This window comes from Protomyctophum parallelum (assembly GCF_964188405.1).
Source record: "Protomyctophum parallelum genome assembly, chromosome: 1".
In the NCBI taxonomy this organism is placed as follows: domain Eukaryota; kingdom Metazoa; phylum Chordata; class Actinopteri; order Myctophiformes; family Myctophidae; genus Protomyctophum; species Protomyctophum parallelum.
The window spans coordinates 46,853,045-46,879,085 of NC_139697.1; the positions used below are offsets into that span (position 1 = coordinate 46,853,045).

At 45.9% G+C, this 26,041-nt stretch overlaps 1 protein-coding gene across 1 annotated transcript; it reads left to right on the plus strand.

Moving 5' to 3' along the window:
* Positions 1–1,841: 1,841 nt before the first annotated feature.
* On the plus strand, positions 1,842–14,979 carry LOC310873159 (alpha-1,3-mannosyl-glycoprotein 4-beta-N-acetylglucosaminyltransferase C-like; the record flags this gene model as incomplete). Its single annotated transcript, XM_083785483.1, has 5 exons — positions 1,842–1,970; positions 7,278–7,428; positions 8,536–8,957; positions 9,373–9,633; positions 14,476–14,979. 5 exons carry the CDS (start codon positions 1,842–1,844, stop codon positions 14,977–14,979), a joined length of 1,467 nt encoding a protein of 488 aa, XP_083641609.1.
* Positions 14,980–26,041: the final 11,062 nt, after the last annotated feature.

Genomic DNA, 26,041 nt, shown 5'->3' on the forward strand with positions numbered 1-26,041 from the left:
CTTTTAGCTTGCTGTGTACCAGATAGTCTTTAAGATTTTTGTTTTTTCTGTAGGCCGATATAATTTTATAATTTTTTAGAAGATCATCCGGTAGAGCAGGTCCTCCAATGATCCATGGGTCGGTGGTTCGAATCCCAGCTCCTCCTCCTCCTGTCTACATGTCGAAGTGTCCTTGGGCAAGACACTGAACCCCAAATTGCTCCCGATGTGCTGGTTGGTGCCTTGCATGGCTTCCGCCGCAATCGATGTGTGTGTGTGTGAATGTGTGTGTGAATGGGTGAATGTAATGCACAATCTATGTAAAGCGCCTTGGATAAAGGCGCTGTATAAATGCACCATTTACCATTTACCTTTAAAGGCAAGGTGCTAAAGGCTCATACATAGTCTGGATTTTCGGTGGTGGGGTGACCACTGAACTACAACATGACGTCACGAGCCGCGGTGAAGAGCAAACCACCGCCACCGCTCCAGCCCCCTTCTCTCTGTTTTTACTCACCACCGCTCAACGTTATTTCAGCTCCGGAGCGGTGGTCACCTCACCACCGGAGCGGTGGTCACCTCACCACCGGAGCGGTGGTCACCTCACCACCGAAAATCCAGACTATGAATAGGCCTTAACAAGGTGCATCTTCCAATGGCAGCCCATTCATCCAAACAGAAAAGTCCTCTCTGATTGTATTAAACAACGTCAAACTCACCAACATTGCAGCTGTACGAAAAGCTTGAATTATCCTCTTTCTATCCTCAAAGTGTTTGTTTCATATAAATCCACCGTTATAAATCATGTTGTTATGAGCTATAACTTTCTGTCCTTGCAGGTGATTATTTTCCTATAGTGTTGCAGTTTTTGTAAGTGCTCGTTAGATATCACTCAACTCGACTGCCCCTGTGTGTGTGTGTGTGTGTGTGTGTGTGTGTGTGTGTGTGTGTGTGTGTGTATGTGTGTGTGAGTGTGTGTGTGTGTGTGTGTGTGTGTGTGTGTGTGTGTGTGTGTGTGTGTGTGTGTGTGTGTGTGTGTGTGTGTGTGTGTGTGTGCGTACCACCTGTTTTGAATTAGCACATGACATAATGCAGGAGGCAGCAGGACATTTTGCTTTACTGCAAACGAGTGCTTCCCAAACTCTGATGGAAAACATGGCCGCCGTCTGCAAATGGCCTATGACGCCTAACGTGTTTCTCTCTCCATCTCTCTGTTTTCAGATCCCGGCCGCAGCAGCGAGAGAGAGAGCCTGTCCTCCTCAGCAGAGACAGAGCCTGTCCTCCACAGAGAGACAGAGCCTGTCCTCCACAGCAGAGACAGATCCCGTCCTCCTCAGCAGAGACAGAGCCTGTCCTCCACAGAGAGACAGAGTCTGTCCTCCTCAGCAGAGAGACAGAGTCTGTCCTCCTCAGCAGAGACAGAGCCTGTCCTCCTCAGCAGAGACAGAGCCTGTCCTCCTCAGCAGAGACAGAGCCTGTCCTCCACAGAGAGACAGAGTCTGTCCTCCTCAGCAGAGACAGAGCCTGTCCTCCTCAGCAGAGACAGAGTCTGTCCTCCTCAGCAGAGACAGAGCCTGTCCTCCTCAGCAGAGACAGAGCCTGTCCTCCACAGAGAGACAGAGTCTGTCCTCCTCAGCAGAGACAGAGCCTGTCCTCCTCAGCAGAGACAGAGTCTGTCCTCATCAGCAGAGACAGAGTCTGTCCTCATCAGCAGAGACAGAGTCTGTCCTCCTCAGCAGAGACAGAGGCCGTCCTCCTCAGCAGAGACAGAGCCTGTCCTCCTCAGCAGAGACAGAGTCTGTCCTCATCAGCAGAGACAGAGCCTGTCCTCCTCAGCAGAGACACAGAGCGTCTCCTCCGCCATGAGGCTGGTGTGGAAATCCCTGGACAAGATGAGGTGTCCGAGGAAGCGCTCCGCCATCCCCCTCCTGGGCTTCCTCATCACCTTCCTCCTCTTCCTCAACCTCTACATCGAAGACGGATACGTCCTTGTGAGTATCTAGAGGCACTATAGGGCTGTAACATGTAGTCAGGGGCGGCCTTAGGAATCTGGAGGCCCGTTTCAAGAGCAAATATGAGGCCCCCATATACCTATGACATCATTATTTTGTTGATACAGCCGTATATTGATACGAATAGTTTGACTGTTCAATATCACACGCAGCCGTTACTCTCGACAATTAGCAACAACAACACCTCTCCTCATCCTGTCGTCCCTTCACAATTAAAGTGTCTCCCCTTTACCTCCCAATGCTGCACATTTTACCATGTTATTTACATAAAATAGGTGTAACTTTACTAACTTAACATTGTGGGAGAGAGCAAGGCAGTGAGTGAGCGAGAGAGAGAGAGAGAGAGGGCCAAGAGTGGCGGGGGTTGACTGAGGGGACTTCAGTGCACTGTACACTCTTGCTTCGTGTCGCAGGTTGGCTTGGTGTGGAATGTGCTAATTTGTCCCCTATATTCAAAGTCTGATTTCCATTGATTGTTGGCTGTGTTTAGCATGAATATGGCTGTGGAGTTTTGGTACAAAATCAAAACAACTTGTCTAATATTTTGGCATGTTTAAACCTCCAGGAAAATCCGTGTTGAGGTTCTTAATCCACTGTTTTCCATTAAAACGTCTTTGTCCTACTGTCCAGTTGGGATTGTGTTGAAGTCAAGATACTGTTAGAGCTTCAATGCCATGTGCCATGTAATGTTGAACAATCCTTTTAGTTGTCTTTTTTGCATTGTTAATATTGTATCTGTGTTTTCTCAGCCTTGTAGCTATTGTTTTACTCGTTTCTCCGACATAATATATTGTAAGCCACATTCTTCACATGTGATTAAATAAACACAGTTGCTGGTGCTGGCTGTTATCTGTTGTTTAATCTCCAACATGTTTTGTAGCTCTATTTTTAACTATTTGTTTGGGTTTGTAGTATTCTGGTCTCTGGCGTGCTGGTTTGTTGAATCATTTTAGCTTGCTGTGTACCAGATAGTCTAGAGTTTCGCGATTATTATCTTTTTGGCAGAAGGAGGAAAAAAAAACTAACAGTCTTTCAGGACTGCTTGGTCATTTAAATGAAAAAGATCATAGAAATAAATATACAATAAAGAGAGTTCCACCGTGTTCAGTTTGGAACATACAGACACAGGTTTGTGTTTCCACCGCATTGTGTTGGACGGAACAATTGTCATTGTTTGATGCCTAGCTGAATGGTTAGAGAGCCTGTCTGGAGAGAAGGAGTCTCCTGAGGTTTGAATCTCAGTAAGTGATGCTGAGAGGTGGCTCACCATCAGGTGGGATGAGATGTTGATCCATAATTTCTTGATCTTTCTGCTGTTCCTTCGTCTGGAATGTGGTCTCGGTTGTTATTGTTGTCGTCTGTTGTCGTTGGTTGTCATGGCTGCCAGTTCCCACCTGATGTCTTGTGGGAGTTCTGATTGGTCCAGAGCGTACTGAATAACTTCTAGCTTACATAACGTCTTAAGACGAGGACTCAAGTCTAAGATGAACAGCTCATCAGAGATAGTGTAATCTCCTCTTCCTCCAAAGAAGATGATACGATCTCCCACAATGCAACAGCATATACCAATCATTGGACATGGTCCTTTCCACTTGGGCTCAACCTTCTTCCAGGAGAAGGTCTCTGGACTGAATTTCCACACATCATTGAAGTTCTGGTTACCGTTCCAGCCACCAAATATGTACAGCTCTCCATTGTAGGTACATGCTGAATGACGCCAGCGTCCTTCTGGTAGAAGTTGTGCAGAAGGTGTGTCCAGCCAGGCGTTTGTCTCTGTGTCAAACACTCTGATGGTGTTGTAGACCCCCTGGTACCCCCTCCAGCCCCCGAATACAAACATCTTGGTACCAACGATGGTGGCAGAGTGACGTTGTGAATCAGGAGGTGGAGTTCCTCTGGTGTTAATTAAAGACCAGACCATTGGGCTGGTGTCCAACTTGTACATGTCATTAGTGTATCGAGTCAGCTTGGTTTCTCCTCCATGGATAAACATGACCTTCTCCAACACACAGGCTGAGTGGTATTTCCTCTCCTCTGGAACAGTCCCAGAAACCCTGGGTTGGGACCATCTGTGGGATTCAACATCAAATGCATAAAGCACATTGCAGTAACGATAGCCTCCCCAGATATAGACTGTATCTTCAACCAACACAGCTGTGTGGCCGTAGCGCTTGTATGGAACCTCAAGGTGACCGTCTCCTCTTCCTGGTTCCACTGGAGGTAACTTATTCCAGCATAAAGACACTGTGTTGAAGACATGGACATCCATCTGTTCCATGTTGTTGAAGGTCCATCCATCACAGCCTCCAAAGGAATACAGTTTGTTCCTCACTGTTACAGCAGCATGATAGGCTCGCTTTGGTCCTCCTGCTTTGGAAACGGTCCAAGACAACATCACGCTATCTGTCTGTATGTCTGTCTGTCTGTCTGTCTGTCTGTCTGTCTGTCTGTCTGTCTGTCTGTCTGACTCGCTCTCTTCTCTCTCTCGACGTCTACAGTCATTTTCAACACGGTGCATCATCTTATATCTTCCGGTGTGAAATCACACAAAACACAAACTGTTGCCATGCATGCCTTAACGACGCCAATTAGTGCAGCTGTTCTTCATCTGCACCCTTTGAACTCTATTGCTATATGTATTACTTCATTGCGGCTACCTTGGGGTCTATGGATCTATGGGTCTTCCACACGTATAGCATATAGTATAGTAGTATATATAAAATGATAAACAGTGCATTTATATAGATTGTCATAGATTGTGTACATTCACCCATTCACACACACATTCATACACCGATTGCGGCGGAAGCCATGCAAGGTACCAACCAGTGTCTTGCCCAAGGACACTTCGACATGTAGACAGGAGGAGCCGGGATTCGAACCGCCGACCCATGGATCATTGGACGACCTGCTCTACCTCTTGGGCCACAGTATAGTTTTTAATATAGTTTCATTATATAGATATTCCACTCTTGGCTTAGCTTACGCATGTTTCATGATACATTTTTATGTGATTCCCATGCTTTTTTGTTCTTGCTTAATGTAAATCACTCTGGATTAAGAGCGTCTGCTAAATGCCTAAATTGTAAATTGCTACAGCGTTCCCTAACACTGAGCTGTGTTGTATTTCGAGGCTGTGTGTGTGTGTGTGTGTGTGTGTGTGTGTGTGTGTGTGTGTGTGTGTGTGTGTGTGTGTAGAAATGGGTTCTTTGCTTTTGTTCCTTTTTTTTCTTATTTTTTAGGTCAAGTTCCCGATCTTAATTAATTATTTGTTCCCCTAAAATGCATCATGTGACCCTATAGTATGCGTGTGCAAACCAGAGATATCCTTGTATTGGTAAATAACATCCATGTTGTTCCTTTCATAAGATTCTTGTCTTCAAAGGAAACATGTTTAACCCATTTAGGCCTGGAAAAAAATGTCTTCTATAATCCTGACAGTTTTTTGAAAAAAAAATGTTTCTAGGTCTATATCACTCAATATTTCATGTCAAGGACCCCAAAAATGATCTGTAATTGGCCTCTGAGACCCCCCCATCTGAAAATATGTTGTTCCAGGGACCCTCCAGAAGCAAAGATTTGAGTTAAAGACGTTCGTTCTGAAAAACTATATTCCAAATTTGAGGCACATTTTCACGATTTTTCAATAGCTAAAGCATGACATGATGCTAACACCAAAAGGGTTAAAAAAAAAACCCAAGTTGAAATCATGCCGTCTTATTCATGCCGGCGTCAAGACGTGGTGATCATGGCACGTTGTCTGTATTTGTTGTTTAAACCATTCTGGACGGGAACCCCTTTTGATGTTTTAAGGATTATGTTATACTTTAGCAATTGAAAAAAATATCAGATCTACAAGCTCGACAAGACTACAAGACCTTGTTGATCTGATGTTTTTTTTTATTTTTTTTTATTTTGAAAATGTGGAGCAAATCTTTGGATATATATTCTTTCAGGGCGAACGTTTTGAACATTTCTTTGCTTCTGGGGAGGGGGGGGGGGTCCCTGGAACAACATATTTTCAGATGGGGGTCCTCGACCAAATACAGACAATTCTGGGGGTCCTTGACATGAAAAAGGTTGAGCACCAACTGACATATAGAAAACAGAGGTTTTTCAGAAAGCTTTTAGGGTTTAGAAGACATTTTCTTTAGAATCGGCCTCCGATCTAAACGGGTTAAATTATTAAAACATTTTCTCTCTTTCTCTCTGCAGTGTTTCCGTCTATAAGTGTGTTTACTTGTTACTGTATGCCTCGCAGGCATTGGAAATGTTTCCTTTTGTCTCAGAACTGTCAAAGAGCTACGATGCTTTAATAGGATGGTTTAATACAGTTGTATTAAAAATACAGTGGTCCAAGATGGCACATGCAGGAGGATAATGTTCCAAAAGCGAACAATGTGTTTGTTTTTGATAACACATTAAAGACCCTGGAACGCATCAGTATTATTATAGCTTTGAACAACTTTCACCATTATTTTAAAAACAATAAAAAATATTCCCCCGCTCGCCTCGCTGCCCGAGCCTCCTCCGCACGCACGCACGCACGCACGCACGCACGCACGCACGCACAGACATACTTGCCAGCCCAACTGTCACTGTGTGTCGTTAGTTGTATAGCCTATATTAAATTATTTAAGTCTTTATTTGTTTAATATACAACAAGATATATTAGTGAACGAACCCCCCCCCCCCTATGTAGGAGCAAAAACACTCACCTATTAACACAGGGATACGTTGAAAAAGCAGGCTACAAGAAAAAGCTTTATAATGCAGCAAGCACCACCAACAAAGAAACAAATACAATCACGCTGAGCATTATAAATGTCTTCTGAATATATCACCTTGTATTTCTATCACTATTCAATTCACTTGAACATGTATATTATTTATAATAATGAAGCCTATACAGATTTAACATTTGTAAAAACCTAAACATTTGAAAACCTAAAACGAAAATATAGGAAAATTACAAAACCTTTGACCCTTTGAGACCAACATTATTTCCTGACTGATAACGAAGCTCACGAAACAAGTGTGTGTGTGTTTGTCTGGTCTATATATTACTGTATATTACTACTGAATGTTAAAAAGTCCAGTTTCTTTTAGTGCAATTGAGCTCAGAAAACCAAAAACCAAAGAAATGAGAAAAATGACAAAAACCTTTTTTTTTATGTCACGATCCCTTTAACCAACATTATATCCTGACTGATAATAACGAAGCTCACGAAACAAGTGTGTGTATTTTTGTCCTGTCTTTGTCTCTGTCCGTCCAACGCGCTGAAGGACCAGGACAAGCGGCAGCTGAGGGAAGCGTCCGCGCAACCCGCCCCCAGCACAGAGCGCTACGCCCCCACCCTCAGGGACCTCACCAACTTCTCTGGAAGCATCAACGTCACCTACCGCTACCTCGCCGGGTCCCCCTTGAACCGCAAGAGTGAGTTAAGCTTTTTATTTAATAAATGAGGATTCCGTAGAGGTGTTGTTTTTTTTTTTTTTTTTCTCTGTCCCTTGGAGAGTTCCCCTTAACCCATTTTGACCTGAGATCAGATTCTAAAAATGTCTGTTTGAAAATGACAGTTTTCTGAAAAAGCTATGTTTCTATGTCAGTCGTTCTTCGACTTCAACTCGCGCCTTCTCGATAGTGCGACGAAAACTCGCGCCTTCTCGATAGCGCGATGAAAACTCGCGCCTTCTCGATAGCGCGACGAAAACTCGCGCCTTCTAGATAGCGCGACGAAAACTCGCGCCTTCTCGATAGCGCGGCGAAAACTCGCGCCTTCTCGATAGCGCGACGAAAACTCGCGCCTTCTCGATAGCGCGCCGAAAACTTGCACTTTCTCGATACAATCCACTTCCACTACCTAAACGCCAGGTGCTGCATGAGCCGAGCTAAATAATAGAAAATAAAATGTTTAACAACATCTTTGCATTCTCATAAAAAATATTTAATCATTATACGATACGATACGAATATACGATACAACTTTATTGTCAGCTTATTGTCACTGAAATGTGTTTTGTGTCCATGACGTCACCGTTAGAGAAACAGACAAGACTTAGAAATACAAAGCAAGAACAAATATTCTTAAATCTTTTATTATCTACAGAGCTGTAATAGGTTGGAATGCACTACCAAAGTGTATAACCAATACAAATACAAAATTCATCTTTAAAATCAAGTTAAAAGAACACCTTATGTAAACCATACTGCAGTAACCCTGGGAAAATAATAGTTGTTGAAAGTGATTTTTGCCATTTCTTATTTTACATTTTATTTGACTGTTTTATTTTGAGTTAGTGTTTGTAAACAATTGTAAGTATTGCCTTTTGTTAAATGTTAAATGTTTGTCTGTGTCGGACCCCAGGAAGACTAGCTTTTGTCAAGGCAAAAGCTAATGGGGATCCTTATAAACAATAAACAATACATTACACCATCGTAGACATTACAGGACAAAATACACAGAAACAATCAGGAAACAAGATCATATCCACACGGTTAGAAGCAAAAGACGGACTGATGTTATTTCTGTTTCCGTCTCAGAGTACCTGACCGTCGGCCTGTCGTCGGTGAAGCGGAAGCGCGGGAACTACCTCCTGGAGACCATCAAGTCCATCTTCGACCAGTCCTCCTACGAGGAGCTGAAGGAGATCGTGGTGGTGGTGCACCTGGCCGACTTCGACGTGGCGTGGTGCGAGGGCCTGGTGACGGAGATCACGCGCAAGTTCGCCCACCACCTCATCGCCGGTCGCCTCCTGGTCATCCACGCCCCCGAGGAGTTCTACCCGGCGCTGGACGGCCTGAAGCGGAACTACGGCGACCCGGAGGAGCGCGTCCGCTTCCGCTCCAAGCAGAACGTGGACTACGCCTTCCTGCTGGACTTCTGCGCCGACCTGTCGCACTTCTACGTCATGCTGGAGGACGACGTGCGCTGCTCCCGCAACTTCCTCACCGCGCTGAAGAAGGTTCGTTTACAGTTTACAGTTTGCAGTTTACAGTTTGCAGTTTGCAGTTTGCAGTTTACAGTTTGCAGTTTGCAGTTTACAGTTTACAGTTTACAGTTTGCAGTTTACAGTTTACAGTTTACAGTTTACAGTTTACAATTTAGCATACGCTCTTAATCCAGAGCAATTTACATTAATCCAGAGCGACTTACATTAAGCAAGAACAAAAAGCATGATAGTTATCATGAAACATGCGTAAGCTAAGAACATAACAGTGGAATATCTACAGTATATAATGAAACTATACATAACTGTATACAATAAACTATAGAGTATGCTATACATATATGTACTATGAAGTGCTATGACAATGCAATTCTAGTGCTAGTCTACATAACATGCTATATAAGTCAAATGTATCAAATGCTACATCTAGGTCATCGCGTCCCGCGACGGCTCCTACTGGGTGATGCTGGAGTTCTCCAAGCTGGGCTACATCGGGAAGCTCTACCACTCGCGGGACCTGCCGCGGCTGGCCCGCTTCCTGCTGATGTTCTACCAGGAGATGCCGTGCGACTGGCTGCTCATCCACTTCCGCAGCCTGCTGGCGCAGAAGGACGTGATGCGCTTCCGGCCCTCGCTGTTCCAGCACATGGGCTACTACTCCTCGTACCGCGGCGCCGAGAACAAGCTGAAGGTACCAGTGTTGTTTTTGGCAGCAAATTTCTATTTCTACAGTTGATTTAGTCGACTAAAATGTGTTTTGACAGGCCTTGATGTCGTTGTAATGACATATTTTACACTTTGGTTGCATGCTGAAAATAGCAAATATACAACCTCACAACGCGTCGCAGCCGCTGTGAGATTGTATATCTGCTATATCACACACACACACACACACACACACACACTAGAGCCCTGCACGGGCCTAAAATATAGGGGCCCGTGGAGTTAAGCCCCGTCCGGCCCTAAGCCCGTTGGTACAGTCCAGAAACGACCCGGGCCCGGCCCGGAAGCCCGACATATTTTTATTTAATATTTCAAGCATACGTGCCGCTGCCGCGGTCGCAGCTGCGCTGCACAATAATTAGGAGAGAGAGAGGACGAGAGTTTATAGGTCTCTCTCACACACACACACACACACACACACACACACACACACACACACACACACACACACACACACACAATCCTTGGGAAGTTTGCTTTCATTCGCTGTATGATACATTATGCTATTCTCACTGAGTCTTGTGTCATCTATGTGCCATGTTTTTATTTGGCTGGCTGACTGGCTATATATAGCTGACTGGCTAACTGACAGACAGACTGGCTGGCTGTCTGTCATATACCTATTAGGCCTATATAATATAGTATTATCATTAACCCCCGTGCGCTCTGATCCACAAGATAAGATAAGATAAGATCTTTATTGTCACTGTATGAGACATACAACGAAATTCTGTTTAGTGCAGCACAGCATATAACAGTATCAAGAGAGGACGCAAAGACAGCGAAAAAAACACTGAGGGGGCTAAAACTTCATGGCATAAAACTGTTAGTCCGTCATCATAGTCCAGTCCAGTCAAGTCATCTCAATCCAATTTACAATTTACAATTTAGGCATTTAGCAGACGCTCTTAATCCAGAGCGACTTACATTTAGGCAAGAACAAAAGCATGGGAATACATCACATAAAAGCATTTATCATGAAACATGCGTAAGCTAAGAAGGTAACAGTGGAATATCTATATGATGAAACTATACATACACTATACATAATAAACTATACATATTCACTACTATGCTATACATATGTACTATGGCGTGCTATGACTATATACAATACAATTATAGTGCTGTCTACATAACATGCTATAAGTCTGTGTCAAATGCTATCTAAGCCAACAGAAATGCTATCTAAGGGGTTAGGGTAAGTGCTATGGGCCATGATGGAGTCTGAAAAGGTGGGTTTTCAGGCTACGGCGGAAGATTGGGAGTGATGCTGCAGTTCTGACTGCAATGGGAAGTGCATTCCACAGTTTTGGAGCCAGAAGGGAGAAGAGTTTGGGACGTGTGGAGCGTTGTCCCGGCGTTTTTAGTGAGGGTACTTCCAGTTTCCCTGCGTTGGCTGATCTGAGTGCGCGGGAGGGTTTGTAGGGTTCAATCATACTTGTAAGATATGGGGGAGCCATACCTTTGGTTGCTTTGAATGCCAGCATCAGAGTTTTGTATTCTGTGCGGGCAGCGACCGGGAGCCAGTGGAGGGAGCGGAGCAGGGGGGAGACATGTGAGAATTTTGGCTGGTTGAAGACCAAGCGAGCTGCTGCATTTTGGATCAGCTGGAGAGGCTTAAGTGCACATGCTGGTAGGCCAGTAAGGAGGGAGTTACAATAGTCGAGTTTTGACAAGACTGTTGTCTGGATTAGGAGCTGGGCTGATTCCTGGGTGAGGAACGGTCTAATTCGTCGTATGTTATAGAGTGTGAACCTACATGATCGAGTGACAGCTGTGATGTGAGCTTTGAACGAGAGCTGACTGTCCAGGACAACACCAAGATTCCTGGCTGTTGGGACAGACGTTACCAGGGCGTTGTCTACGGAAATAGTTAGCTCCTGCATAGGGCAGGACTTAGCTGGGAATCCATTAATAAATATTAAATATTCTAATGCACTGTTAAAATGATAAGATAAAAGGCACAAGGCGCACGGGGCTGCGCAGAACCGCGCTCTCCGATCTGCCGTTTATAAAAACCAATAGCCTACGTTTGTTGCATATCAATCAGACGGCAAATGATCATTGGAATTATGGCAAGCTATGACTTCTGCAGGAGGGGGGGGGGGGGGGGGGGGGATATAGACCCGCTGCGGCCCAGCGATAATCAACCGCTGTCCGCTGCGATGCGTGAGCTTGTAGATCAGATGCCGGCCGACAGACAGACAGACAGACAGACAGACAGACAGACAGTCAATGCGCTATACGAGCGCGGTGAGCTTTGATGATCGGCTAAATGAATATAGCCGTGTATATAAATTAAATTCATATGTCCTTGTAGGTTATCTATTGTGTTGGCCAGCCCCCCCCCCCCCCCCCCCCCCCCAGAAGGACGATCGTAATCACATTGCCTTGCGCTGTGCGTAAAATAGTATTTTTTTTCAGTATGAGGCTATACGCAGCAAGTGCCAAGGGTCCACATGGGGTGGGGGGGGGGGAGGCACACGGATAGGAGCACAAGCACTCAGACGCTCACACACACACACACACACACACACACACACACACACACACACACACACACACACACACACACTCACTCACTGCACTCTCGTCGCTATGCGGACCTCCGTGATCCCCCAAGGGTCCCCCAGGGACCCCCCCACCCCCCCAGGGGTTCACGGACGAGGGTCGGGCCATCCCTCCACGGAACCGGACCGGCGAGGCGCACGTGCCGGGCCCCGGGCACGATGCGCGGAAAAAGGCAATACCACCGCAAATATACCAAAGTCAACCTATTACGTCGCAAACGGGTAGATATAGCCGCGACGAGTCCCGTTCTATGCCGCGACGAGTCCTCACGCCACAACGGATTCTTAACGCTGCGACGAATTATTATTAAGTCGTGGCGAATTATTTTATAGCCCCGACGTTGGGGCGAATTAATAAAACGTCGGGACGAATTGAAATTTACACCATGACGTACTCGAATATAGCCAACAACGGAAAATAATAGGTCGGGACTTACGTCTCCGCCGCGAAAGTATTTCGCCCCACCTGCTAAATACTTCACTAAGATACCCATGTACCTGTCTAAATACTTCACCAAGATACCCATGTACCTGTCTAGATACTTCACCAAGATAGCCATGTACCTGTCTAAATACTTCACTAAGATACCCATGTACCTGTCTAGATACTTCACTAAGATACCCATGTACCTGTCTAGATACTTCACTAAGATACCCATGTACCTGTCTAAATACTTCACTAAGATACCCATGTACCTGTCTAAATACTTCACTAAGATACCCATGTACCTGTCTAAATACTTCACTAAGATACCCATGTACCTGTCTAGATACTACACTAAGATACCCATGTACCTGTATAAATACTTCACTAAGATACCCATGTACCTGTCTAAATACTTCACTAAGATACCCATGTACCTGTCTAAATACTTCACTAAGATACCCATGTACCTGTCTAAATAATTCACTAAGATACCCATGTACCTGTCTAAATACTTCACTAAGATACACATGTACCTGTCTAGAAACTTCACTAAGATACCCATGTACCTGTCTAAATACTTCACCAAGATACCCATGTACCTGTCTAGAAACTTCACTAAGATACCAATGTACCTGTCTAAATACTTCACCAAGATACCCATGTACCTGTCTAGATACTTCACCAAGATTGCCATGTACCTGTCTAAATACTTCACTAAGATACCCATGTACCTGTCTAGATACTTCACTAAGATACCCATGTACCTGTCTAGATACTTCACTAAGATACCCATGTACCTGTCTAAATACTTCACCAAGATACCCATGTACCTGTCTAGATACTTCCTTAATGTAAACGAAGCTCCACACCCACAACACCAGAGGGAGTGCAACAAACCATGTGCAACCCAGATTCGGCACAAACAAGGGACTAAATTATTTTCACTCCTATGCCACCAGAATGTGGAACGCCCTACCAACAGTCATTAAGACATGAGAATCCCTTGACTCCTTCAAAACCGCTCTCAAAGGGCACCTACGGATGGCTGCAATTCGAAACTGGCCTCTGTAAAATCTGAATCCCCCCCACCGCCCCCCCCCCCCCACCCCCATGTCCCCTCACTGTATGTTTCTTTTCCCTTTTTGCTTCCTTTATGATGAATTCCTGTTCTGTTCTTTAGCTACATAGAAGTGTCTATTTGTATGTCTCTAAATGTTTTGATGAATTGAACAATGTGGACCCTGTTGTAAACAAGTGTAATGCTTAAAGGACCACTTCACCACTTTTCAACCTATCTTCATATAATAGGTCCTAATAATCATGAAAAAATGGCGCAATTTATTTCTACTCGTTCTGTGTCTCATAGGAGGACTGTGGGCAGATCAGAAACCGTCTTCCAGTGACATCATCGATGGGGAATACAAGCCAATAGAAACTGCAGGCTTTCTAGTCCTGAAAAGTTGCAATGCGAAAATGGATGGCATCGTTCTCACGATAATGAAAATCTAAACATTTTTGTAAAAACATCTTGTTTTAAAAAAAATCTGCCTAATGATGTCACTGGAAGACGATTTATGAACTGCCCACATCCCTCCTATGAGACACAGACCGAGTAGGAACAAAATCGTGCCATTTTTTCATGATTATTAGTGAGGACCTATTATATAAAGATAGGTTGAAAAGTGGTGAAGTGGTCCTTTAATTGGGTCGTCCACTCACAGTTAACAGTCTTTGTATTGAGTTTGTGCTTGAAATGTACCGAAATTCTACAAACTGTTAATACATATTTCAATCAATCAATTTAAAAAAGGACGACGACTTCGAGGAGGACGCCGTGGACATCCCCGACAACCCGCCCGCCAGCCTGAGCACCAACATCGACGTCTTCGAGAGCTACGGCGCCGCCAAGGCCTACAGCAGCGCCGACGAGTACTTCTGGGGGAAGCCGCCGGCCACCGGGGACTTCTTCGTCATCGTGTTCAACCGCTCGGCGAGGATCAGCCGGATAAAGGTCGCCACGGGCTCCGACGACCGGCAGAACGACGTGCTGCGCCACGGGGCGCTGGAGGTGGGGGAGAAGGTGGTCGGGACCAAGAAGGGGAAACAGTGCTCGTCCTACATCACGCTGGGCGAGTTCAGGGACGGGAACATCGAGGTGCAGGACGTGGACCGCAAGGTCGCCTTCGACGTCGAGTGCGTTCGCATCGTGGTCACGGCGGGGCAGAGGGAGTGGATTATCATCAGGAGTATAAGCCTTTGGACTACACAGCCTCCCAGCCAATGGGGACGGTCGACACAGCCTCCCGGCCAATGAGGGCTGTCGACGCAGCCTCCCGGCCAATGAGGACTGTAGACGCAGGCAGCCTCCCAGCCAATGAGGACTGTAGACACGGCCTCCCAACCAATGAGGACTGTAGACACGGCCTCCCAGCCAATGAGGACTGTCGACACAGCCTCCCAGCCAATGAGGACTGTAGACACGGCCTCCCAGCCAATGAGAACTGTAGACATAACAACAACAACAACAAAAAAGACTCGGTATGTCATAGAGACAAAGATTCTTTATTTATTCATTATTTATTAACTTAATTGTTTCTAGGTTTATTTATTCATTTTGTATGTAACTGTTGATAAGTCATTTTTAATTGCCAAATCAATCTATAGTTTTTTATATGTTCCATCACATGGGAACCATGTGATCAGGTGACCTCAGAGCGCGTGTACGTGAACATAAGTATTCATTTATCGATATACCGTTCTTTATTATAACTCTTTCAACCACTTTCACATCAAGCTTAGAGTATATATGAATAGAGACCTTAGAGTATATATTAATAGAGACGGCACCCGGAGGAAACCCTGAGGCGAAATGGACATAGTGGCCGAATTTGGTATTGCAGCTTGGGGGCCAATGATGGTCCGATGACTATCATTGCGCACGCTCATGATGACACGTGAACGCTGTGTTTCATATGTGCACGCGTGCAATGATAGTCAACGGCACAGCGCGTTCACGATTTCGCCCAATCCTTCCCAGAATGCACTCTCCTCAACGAGGAGTGAAATCGCCTCATGCTTTTGAGCAACTTAATGCAAGTGGATGGAAGGAGAAATCCACAATCAGTGCTTCAAATTAGGAGCTCTGGGGTGCCGGAGTTGTCTGAGCGCTTTTACTCTGAAAGCCATGAACCGGAAACACTTTCCTAAAAAAGTTGACTTTACAAAGTTGACCTCACATCGCGATAATTGTAATTTATACGATATATGATCCAAAAAGCGTTCATATTTTGCGGGAGAGACGGATGAGGAGCAGAAATGAAGCGCCAGCATATCGATCCATTTATCACCACGGAGAGCGCCCTGGATTAGGAGATACGAGTCATTCTTTCCGCCGCGCTAACATGTGAGTCAACGGCATGCTAATAATTGCCCAGAGCGTTAGCATACGGCAGCCGAAAGTCGAACGGGCAAATAAAAAAAATAGGAAAAATTCTGAATATTCTTATCTCGCCCCGTATCATTGAGGATGCGCTAGGACGTCCTCACACGTTCTTAGCACATATCGGTTCGAATCCTTAAGACGTACAGGTCTGTCCTATGTAAAAAAAAAATGGAAGGAGAAATCCAACTTAATGCAAGTGGATGGAAGGAGAAATCCGGTGCCGTCTCTATTAATATATACTCTAAGACACCAAGGCCCATTCATTATTCAGCATGTGAGCCACGGACCTAACCTGACCCCGCCAGATGGCGGCAGTATTGAGTTCACATAAGTGAATCCCTCCTCCTACCTCCATCTGGTCAAGGCAGAAACGATGAACCCAAACCAGCGGGGGGAAATAATCTGTTATCTCCATAATAATTCAGAGCTGTAGTCCTGTTAAGGTTGTGTTTACATTACAGTTGTAGTCCTGTTAAGGTTGTGTTTACATGTGCGCTGTGGCAGCGCTTCAATACGTCACCGGCCTCGCGTTGATCCCGCCTCTAGCGGCCGCATACGACCACATATCGCTCCTCTAGCGGCCGCATACGACCACATATCGCTCCGATCAGCATTTGATCGGAGTGCAGCGTCTCTGGCCGAGAGAGACCAGATGAGATAACAGGCAATAAACGTTGACCAAAATAACAATTCTTCTACAATATTATCTAATCGGACTTCTTGTAAATTAAGCAATAGAGATGTTTTAACAATAGTTTAACTCAATCCTGGTCACTAAACTGCCTCCCCCTGGCCAGCCGGGGCGCCTGATGGAGGGGAAAGGAACTGGTTGTAATAATTTGTTCCTTCCACGCGCTACGTCCAACCAGGGAAACTCCCCCCTGTCAGGTGTCCCCCCTGTCATGCCTGAGTGTCCAAGTTGGACACTCAGGCATGAAGGAAGCATGGGTTCAAGTCCGTTGCTCTCCCCTTGTCCCCCATATATGGGGACTAGGTTGGTGGAGGGTGTGTAGAGCCCAGGATCACATTAGATGATTGACACAGGGGTGAAAAATGGGTTACAAAATCGTGGGATAAAAAATATATATAAAAAAATAACCCCCACCTGGAACTCCCTCAAGGACAGTGGTCCCCGGACCACTGGTGGAAAAAAAAACACTGCTCTACATAATCTCTCCTTTCCAGCTATTTGAAAATAGAAAGTGGCAGAAACTGAACTGTTTAATTTATTCATTATATACATTTGTTTCATGTCGTTGTTGTTTATGTCCATGTCTTGCTGCTCATTTTCTTATTCGTTCTTTGACTGGTTTATTAATGAAGCACAAATGAATTCCCAATGACACATGTTTTTTTTTTTCCGTATGTATTTTTGTCTGTAGACTAATTATTTACAAATGGCAAGAAAGGATTGTTATTACAGAGCATTGCAATTTTTTTTTTTTCTAAACCCGCTAAATATTCTTTAGGTCCTGAACAACATTTACGATGGATAATGAGCTCACGAAACAAGCGTAGCCCATGAAGGGATTCACCCTCTGGGTTATTTACCACGCAGCGCGCCAGAAACGTAGAAAACGGTGTTAAATGAATCGTCTAGTCTGCCAGAAACCTAGCTACGTTATCCAGGGGTTTCACGAATCCATCCATCTTCAACCGCTTATCCGTAGTCGGGTCGTGTGGGCAACAGCTCCACCAGAGAGCTCCAGACTTCCCTCTCCAGAGCAACATTATAGTGACTTCCTCCTGGGGGGGATTCCGAGACGTTCCAAGGCCAGTGAGTCGATGTGTTTCCTCCAACTGCGCCTTGGTCTGCCCCGGGGTCTCCTCCCAGTGAGACGTGATCCTTGGTCTGCCCTTGGGGTCTCCTCCCAGTTGGACGTGGTCCTTGGTCTGCCCTTGGGGTCTCCTCCCAGTGGGACGTGATCCTTGGTCTGCCCCGGGGGTCTTCTCCCAGTGGGACGTGCGTCGAGGACCTCCTTTCCGATCGCATCGTTCGTTAGCCATCGTTCGTTAGCACAACAACAGTCCAAGTGGGACAGTGTTCCGCGGCCATTTTGAAGATGCGACGCGCATTCACTTGCAGTCAATGGCCCGCGTTCAAATGCCTGTATGTCCAAATCGGCGCAATGAAAGGCCGACAGCAGGAGGCGCTGTGATACTCGCGGTTAGGTTTTTTCACCACCGACCGAGACCGAGAGAACCACAACCGGTCAAGACACCACACACAGCATTCTGTCATTGTGACATGCGGTTACGGATATTTTGGCCCTTCAAAATAAGTGTTACGCGCGATAAAACCTTGGCAATGAGCGATTTAATGCTGGAGTTATTCAGTCTCTAAGGAAACCCCACCAGGAAGGCATCGGAGGTTATATGGCTGCCTTGAATATTCTTCATGCCTTATATATCTTTTTATTTGATGCCACGTTCTGAGGTGGTGGTGGGTGATGGGTGGGCTGTTGTGAGGTGGTGGCGGCTGTGTGGGCCGTTGTGAGGGAGATGGGTGGGTCGTTGTGAGGTGGTGGCGGCTGTGTGGGCCATTGTGAGGGGGATGGGTGGGCCGTTGTGAGGTGGTGGTGGCTGGGTGGGCCGTTCTGAGGGACATGGGTGGGCCGTTGTGGGGGAGTAGGGTGGGCCATTATAAGGGAGATGGGTGGGCCGTTCTGAGGGAGATGGGTGGGCCATTCTGAGGGAGATGGGTGGGCCGTTCTGATGGATATGGGTGAGCCGTTCTGAGGTGGTTGTGGCTGGGTGGGCCAATCTGAGGGACATGGGTGGGCCGTTGTGAGGGAGATGGGTGGGCCGTTGTGAGGTGGTGGTGGTGTTTGGGTGGGCCGTTCTGATGGACATGGGTGGGCCGTTGTGAGGTGGTGGTGGCTGTGTGGGCCGTTCTGATGGACATGGGTGGGCCGTTGTGAGGTGGTGGTGGCTGTGTGGGCCGTTGTGAGGGAGATGGGTGGGCCATTGTGAGGTGGTGGTGGCTGTTTGGGCCGTTGTGAGGCCGTTGTGAGGGACATGGGTGGGCCGTTGTGAGGGAGATGGGTGGGCCGTTCTGAGGGAGATGGGTGGGCCATTCTGAGGTCGAGTCCTCGAGTCCTTCCTTCCTTCCCTGTGTTCTGTCGAACGCCCCTGACAGACCGGAACAATATTTGTTTTCACCAATCTTCTCCAGGAGCCCAGATTAGATTGGTCGGGGGGCACAAACTGGGGCCTCTCTCTCTCTCTCTCTCTCTCTATATATATATATATATATATATATATATATATCTCTTTCATTCTTTCCACCACAGCACAATTTCCCCCCAGTAAATTGCTCTTTGTTTGGCTTCACTCTCTACACCTCCAGCCAACAACCATCCCCAATCCCCCCCCAAGCCCCCCCCCCCCACACCCCAAAGCTATAGGATCTCAATTCACTGGTTTTCCTTCTTCTTCCCCAGCATCTCTCTCTCTCTCTCTCTCTCTCTCTCTCTCTCTCTCTCTCCCCCCCCCCCCCCCCCTCCCTCTCTCTCTCCCCAGCTAAATGATAGCTTGGAACCTAAAATGGACCCTTGTGGGTCTGTAACTCTGAGAGTTGTACAAATGGAACACAAATGGACCCGTTGTAGATGGAACCAAATGGACCGTAACGGGTCCATTTGGTTCCATTTATATACACTCTCAGAGTCAAAAGAAGGAGTTCCCAGAGATAGAAGAAATGCCATTAAACACAAAGCTGACTTCCGTTGGTATAACTCTAATATAACTCCTGTAAAACAGAAGAGATGCTCTTTTCCATTTCACCGTCATGTCCTCATTTCTTTTCGGTAATGTTTTGTTCGGTCCACCTGTCACCTTCATTTCCCACGAGGTCGTGTTCAGAGCCACAGATCAAGACCCTATTCTGAGTGGTTCACGTGTTCAGTGTCACAGATCAAGGCCCCTTCCTGATTGGTTCATGCCACGACCACCGCCGCCGCTGCACACAGCGTCGTCGTCGGGCACAACAAAACGAAACCACCATTACGTTGTTACTCTCCCTCCTCTGTGTTCCCAGAGACTGGAATCTAACCCATTCTGACCTGAGATCAGATTCTAAAAAATGTCTTCTAAATCCTGACAGTTTTCATTCTGACCTGAGATCAGATTCTAAAAAATGTCTTCTACATCCTGACAGTTTTCTGAAAAAAGCTATGTTTCTATGTCAGTCGTTCTTCGATTTTTCAAAAATAGCAGACCTGGCCCAGGCCGTAGCGTAACGGTCTGGGCACCGGACTGGTAATCCAGTCGCAGTGTGCCGCGGGTTCGACTCCCGGACCCGACACGGCCTTTACTGCATGTCATCCCCCCATCTCTCTCCCGTTTCCTGTCAGCCTACTGTCTGTCCCTTCAAAAATCAATAAAAGGCGTAAGCCGCAAAAAAATAGCAGACCTACAAGCTCGTAGCGCGCCACTCGGTGGCGCGCTATGAGCTTGTAGATCTGCTATTTTTCAATAGCTAAAGCATAACATAATGCTGACACCAAAAGGGGTTCCCGCCCCAGAATGGGCTAATTAGAACGTCCCTCGACAACCTCCACAACAACAACAGCATGCCTCAGTGCTTCTGTCCAGCGCGTCACCCTTCTCTCTGTTCATTGGTTTATCTCAGTGGAATATCACCCTTCTCTCTGTTCATTGGTTTATCTCAGTCGTTCTAAAAAGTGGGGTCCTTGATGGAGTTCCAGGGGGTCACCCCTTTTATCCCACGATTTTGTAACCCATTTTTCACCCCTGTGTCAATCATCTAATGTGATCCTGGGCTCTACACACCCTCCACCAACCTAGTCCCCATATATGGGGGACAAGGGGAGAGCAACAGACTTGAACTCATGCTTCCTTGAGTGTCCAAGTTGCTCCTTTACACCTGACAGGGGGGGAGTTTCCCTGGTTGGACGTAGCGCGTGGAAGGAACACGTTATTCCAACCAGTTCCTTTCCCCTCCATCAAAAAAAGGTTCTATGTTCCCCACTCAAAAAAGGTTATATGTTCCCCACTCAAAATAGGTTATGTTCCCCACTCAAAAGAGGTTATATGTTCCCCACTCAAAATAGGTTCTATGTTCCCCACTCAAAATAGGTTCTAAGTCCCCCACTCAAAATAGGTTATATGTTCCCCACTCAAAATAGGTTCTATGTTCCCCACTCAAAGGAGGTTCTATGTTCCCCACTCAAAGAGGTTTTATGTTCCCCACTCAAAAGAGGTTATATGTTCCCCACTCAAAATAGGTTATATGTCCCCCACTCAAAAGAGGTTCTATGTTCCCCACTCAAAATAGGTTATATGTTCCCCACCAAAAATAGGTTATATGTTCCCCACTCAAAATAGGTTATATGTTCCCCACTCAAAATAGGTTATATGTCCCCCACTCCAAAGAGGTTCTATGTTCCCCACTCAAAATAGGTTCTACGTCCCCCACTCAAAATAGGTTCTTTGTCCCCCACTCAAAATAGGTTATATGTCCCCCACTCAAAAGAGGTTCTATGTTCCCCACTCAAAATAGGTTATATGTCCCCCACTCAAAATAGGTTATATGTCCCCCACTCAAAATAGGTTATATGTCCCCCACTCAAAATAGGTTATATGTCCCCCACTCAAAATAGGTTCTATGTTCCCCACTCAAAATAGGTTCTATGTCCCCCACTCAAAATAGGTTCTATGTTCCCCACTCAAAATAGGTTCTATGTTCCCCACTCAAAATAGGTTATATGTTCCCCACTCAAAATAGGTTCTAAGTCCCCCACTCAAAATAGGTTATATGTTCCCCACTCAAAATAGGTTCTATGTTCCCCACTCAAAGGAGGTTCTATGTTCCCCACTCAAAAGAGGTTTTATGTTCCCCACTCAAAAGAGGTTATATGTTCCCCACTCAAAATAGGTTATATGTCCCCCACTCAAAAGAGGTTCTATGTTCCCCACTCAAAATAGGTTATATGTTCCCCACCAAAAATAGGTTATATGTTCCCCACTCAAAATAGGTTATATGTTCCCCACTCAAAATAGGTTATATGTCCCCCACTCCAAAGAGGTTCTATGTTCCCCACTCAAAATAGGTTCTACGTCCCCCACTCAAAATAGGTTCTTTGTCCCCCACTCAAAATAGGTTATATGTCCCCCACTCAAAAGAGGTTCTATGTTCCCCACTCAAAATAGGTTATATGTCCCCCACTCAAAATAGGTTATATGTCCCCCACTCAAAATAGGTTATATGTCCCCCACTCAAAATAGGTTATATGTCCCCCACTCAAAATAGGTTCTATGTTCCCCACTCAAAATAGGTTCTATGTCCCCCACTCAAAATAGGTTCTATGTTCCCCACTCAAAAGAGGTTATATGTTCCCCACATAACTAAAGAAAATGTTCTATAAAAGGGGGAGAATAGAACCCGGGGAACATAGGTATACGCTCCCCTAAGTGATAGTTTGGAACCAATCAATGTTAATCAATGATAATTTAACTCTGAGAGTGTGCAAAATGATGGAACCAAATGGACCCGTATAGGCTCCAGTGCTTTTCTCCAGCATTTCCCCTTGGAATATCAGGCCTTCTCTTCCCAACGGGTCCATATAGGCCGACTTGGTACCGTACCGTAGCCTATAGGGGGATATTTCTCATTCTTTTAACAGGCTTAAAGAGACATCTTGTAGAGGGAAAGAGAGGCTGAGAGAGCTTTACAACAGAAGGCCAAATATTGGGGCATGTGTGCCTGCCAGACAGCTGTGATGCATTGAGAGCTTGTAGATCTGTAGATCTGTAGACCCTGCCAGACAGGGACATGCAGAGAGTGTTAAACAGGCAGGGGCTGAAATCCCGTAAAGGGGGCACTTTGGGACAACAACAAAATTCGAATATAGCAGATCTACAAGCTCACAACGCGTCGCGTTGGGAGCTTGTAGATCAGCTATTTTCGGAAGGCAACCCAGCATTCTTTTAGCTAGTGGAGATGCAGGTGTGTAACGACATGGATTTATAAACAAATTTGTTCAACGCAAAATGCTGTGTTTAAGTTCAGGAGACTTGGGGGGAAAAAAGCTATTCTCCTGAACGCTGCCTTCCTTCCAGCATGGCATGGAGAGGAGAGGAGAGGAGAGGAGAGGAGAGGAGAGGAGAGGAGAGGAGAGGAGAGGAGAGGAGAGGAGAGGAGAGGAGAGGAGAGGAGAGGAGAGGAGAGGAGAGGAGAGGAGAGGAGGGCAGGGCATTTGCATGTCTGTCACTCTGTAGTAAATGCTGCATTCGTGGTCTGGAGAGGGCAGTTGTTTTACAGACGGGTAAAAGGGCAGTTGTTTTACAGACGGGTAAAAGGGCAGTTGTTTTACAGACGGGTAAAAGGGCAGTTGTTTTACAGACGGGTAAAAGGGCAGTTGTTTTACAGACGGGGTAAAAGGGCAGTTGTTTTACAGACGGGTAAAAGGGCAGTTGTTTTACAGACGGGTAAAAGGGCAGTTGTTTTACAGACGGGTAAAAGGGCAATTGTTTTACAGACGGGTAAAAGGGCAGTTGTTTTACAGACGGGTAAAAGGGCAGTTGTTTTACAGACGGGTAAAAGGGCAGTTGTTTTACCGACGGGGTAAAAGGGCAGTTGTTTTACAGACGGGTAAAAGGGCAGTTGTTTTACAGACGGGGTAAAAGGGCAGTTGTTTTACAGACGGGTAAAAGGGCAGTTGTTTTACAGACGGGGTAAAAGGGCAGTTGTTTACAGACGGGTAAAAGGGCAGTTGTTTTACAGACGGGTAAAAGGGGAGTTGTTTTACAGACGGGTAAAAGGGCAGTTGTTTTACAGACGGGTAAAAGGGCAGTTGTTTTACAGACGGGTAAAAGGGCAGTTGTTTTACAGACGGGGTAAAAGGGCAGTTGTTTTACAGACGGGTAAAAAGGCAGTTGTTTTACAGACGGGTAAAAGGGCAGTTGTTTTACAGACGGGTGAAAGGGGCAGTTGTTTTACAGACGGGTAAAAGGGGCGGTTGTTTTACAGACGGGTAAAAAGAGACGGGTAAAAGGGCAGTTGTTTTACAGACGGGTAAAAAGGCAGTTGTTTTACAGACGGGTAAAAGGGCAGTTGTTTTACAGACGGGTAAAAAGGCAGTTGTTTTACAGACGGGTAAAAGGGCAGTTGTTTTACAGACGGGTGAAAGGGGCAGTTGTTTTACAGACGGGTAAAAGGTGCAGTTGTTTTACAGACGGTAAAAGGGCAGTTGTTTTACAGACGTGGTAAAAGGGCAGTTGTTTTACAGACGGGGTAAAAGGGCAGTTGTTTTACAGACGGGTAAAAGGGCAGTTGTTTTACAGACGGGTAAAAGGGCAGTTGTTTTACAGACGGGGTAAAAGGGCAGTTGTTTTACAGACGGGTAAAAGGGGCAGTTGTTTTATAGACGGGTAAAAGAGACGGGTAAAAGGGCAGTTGTTTTACAGACGGGTAAAAAGGCAGTTGTTTTACAGACGGGTAAAAGGGCAGTTGTTTTACAGACGGGTAAAAAGGCAGTTGTTTTACAGACGGGTAAAAGGGCAGTTGTTTTACAGACGGGGTAAAAGGGCAGTTGTTTTACAGACGGGGTAAAAGGGCAGTTGTTTTACAGACGGGTAAAAGGGCAGTTGTTTTACAGACGGGTAAAAAGGCAGTTGTTTTACAGACGGGTAAAAGGGGAAGTTTTACAGACGGGTAAAAGGGCAGTTGTTTTACAGACGGGGTAAAAGGGCAGTTGTTTTACAGACGGGGTAAAAGGGCAGTTGTTTTACAAACAGGTAAAAGGGGCAGTTGTTTTACAGACGGGTAAAAGGGTCAGTTGTTTTACAGACGGGTAAAAGGGCAGTTGTTTTACAGATGGGGTAAAAGGGCAGTTGTTTTACAGACGGGTAAAAGGGCAGTTGTTTTACAGACGGCACGTCCCTGCATCTGGTAATCCTAGTTGTCGTTGCGTATAGCTGATATTCTGAGACGGAGAGCGTATACGTGTGTCTTGAGGAAAAGTGTGGCGTGCTGAAAACCAGCTGAACACGCTGCAAAATCTGCCGACAGATTTACATCTTGGGGGGAAAAAAACAACAATAGCTGCATAAATCCCTCCAACCTGGCGCTCCCCGCTGCAGGGCAGAGTGCTGCGTGAGGCATTCTTCACTGTCGGCACTCCCTGTTTTTCAAAGAGCGATCCATAATCGGGGGTTAGCCTGACGTTGAGCCGTACGCCCGCGATCGGTAATCCATCCGCCTCTCTTCTGATTACTGATGAGGGAATAATGGCCCCTCTGGCTGTCCCAGCGCTGGAATAACCCATTTAGGCCAGTTTACACTCCCGTGTAAACTGTGTGGTGCAACTCCCCTCTCCTCTCTCATTAGCAGGCAACAGTGCAGCACTATCTCTCTCTCTCTGTTTCTGGCACAACAGCGCCCCTACTGGTACTCATAGTCATACTGGTGCTCATAGTCACATATGGTATAGGTGAACACAGACATTGCTGTTCCTCACCACTCAAAAAAAACATTCGCTCTGAAAGAATATATATTCAAAGATCCGTGCCGCATTTTCACGATTTTTTTTTCAAAAAATAGCAGACCTACAAGCTCGTAGCGCGCCACTCGGTGGCTACGAGCTATGAGCTTGTAGATCTGCTATTTTTCAACAGCTAAAGTATGACATAATGCTTTAGTTAAAGCGCCCAAATGGGGTTCCGTCCTGAATGGGATAACAGGCGTCTGTAAAGCTGCGTTGGCAGACCTTCGAGCTGCCAGAATGAAAAAGTTAGAAGTTTGCGAAACTCGTCCACTGTCAACTCTTTACACTGTAAACTCGTCCACTGTCAACTCTTTTATAGCGCCGAGATCGCCTTTTTTTGTGGCGCCTCCTGATCCGAACGCCCGCCTTGCCGAGATCGCCTTTTCACGCATTTTTTTTTTTAATATCAATTGATTACGGTTCTC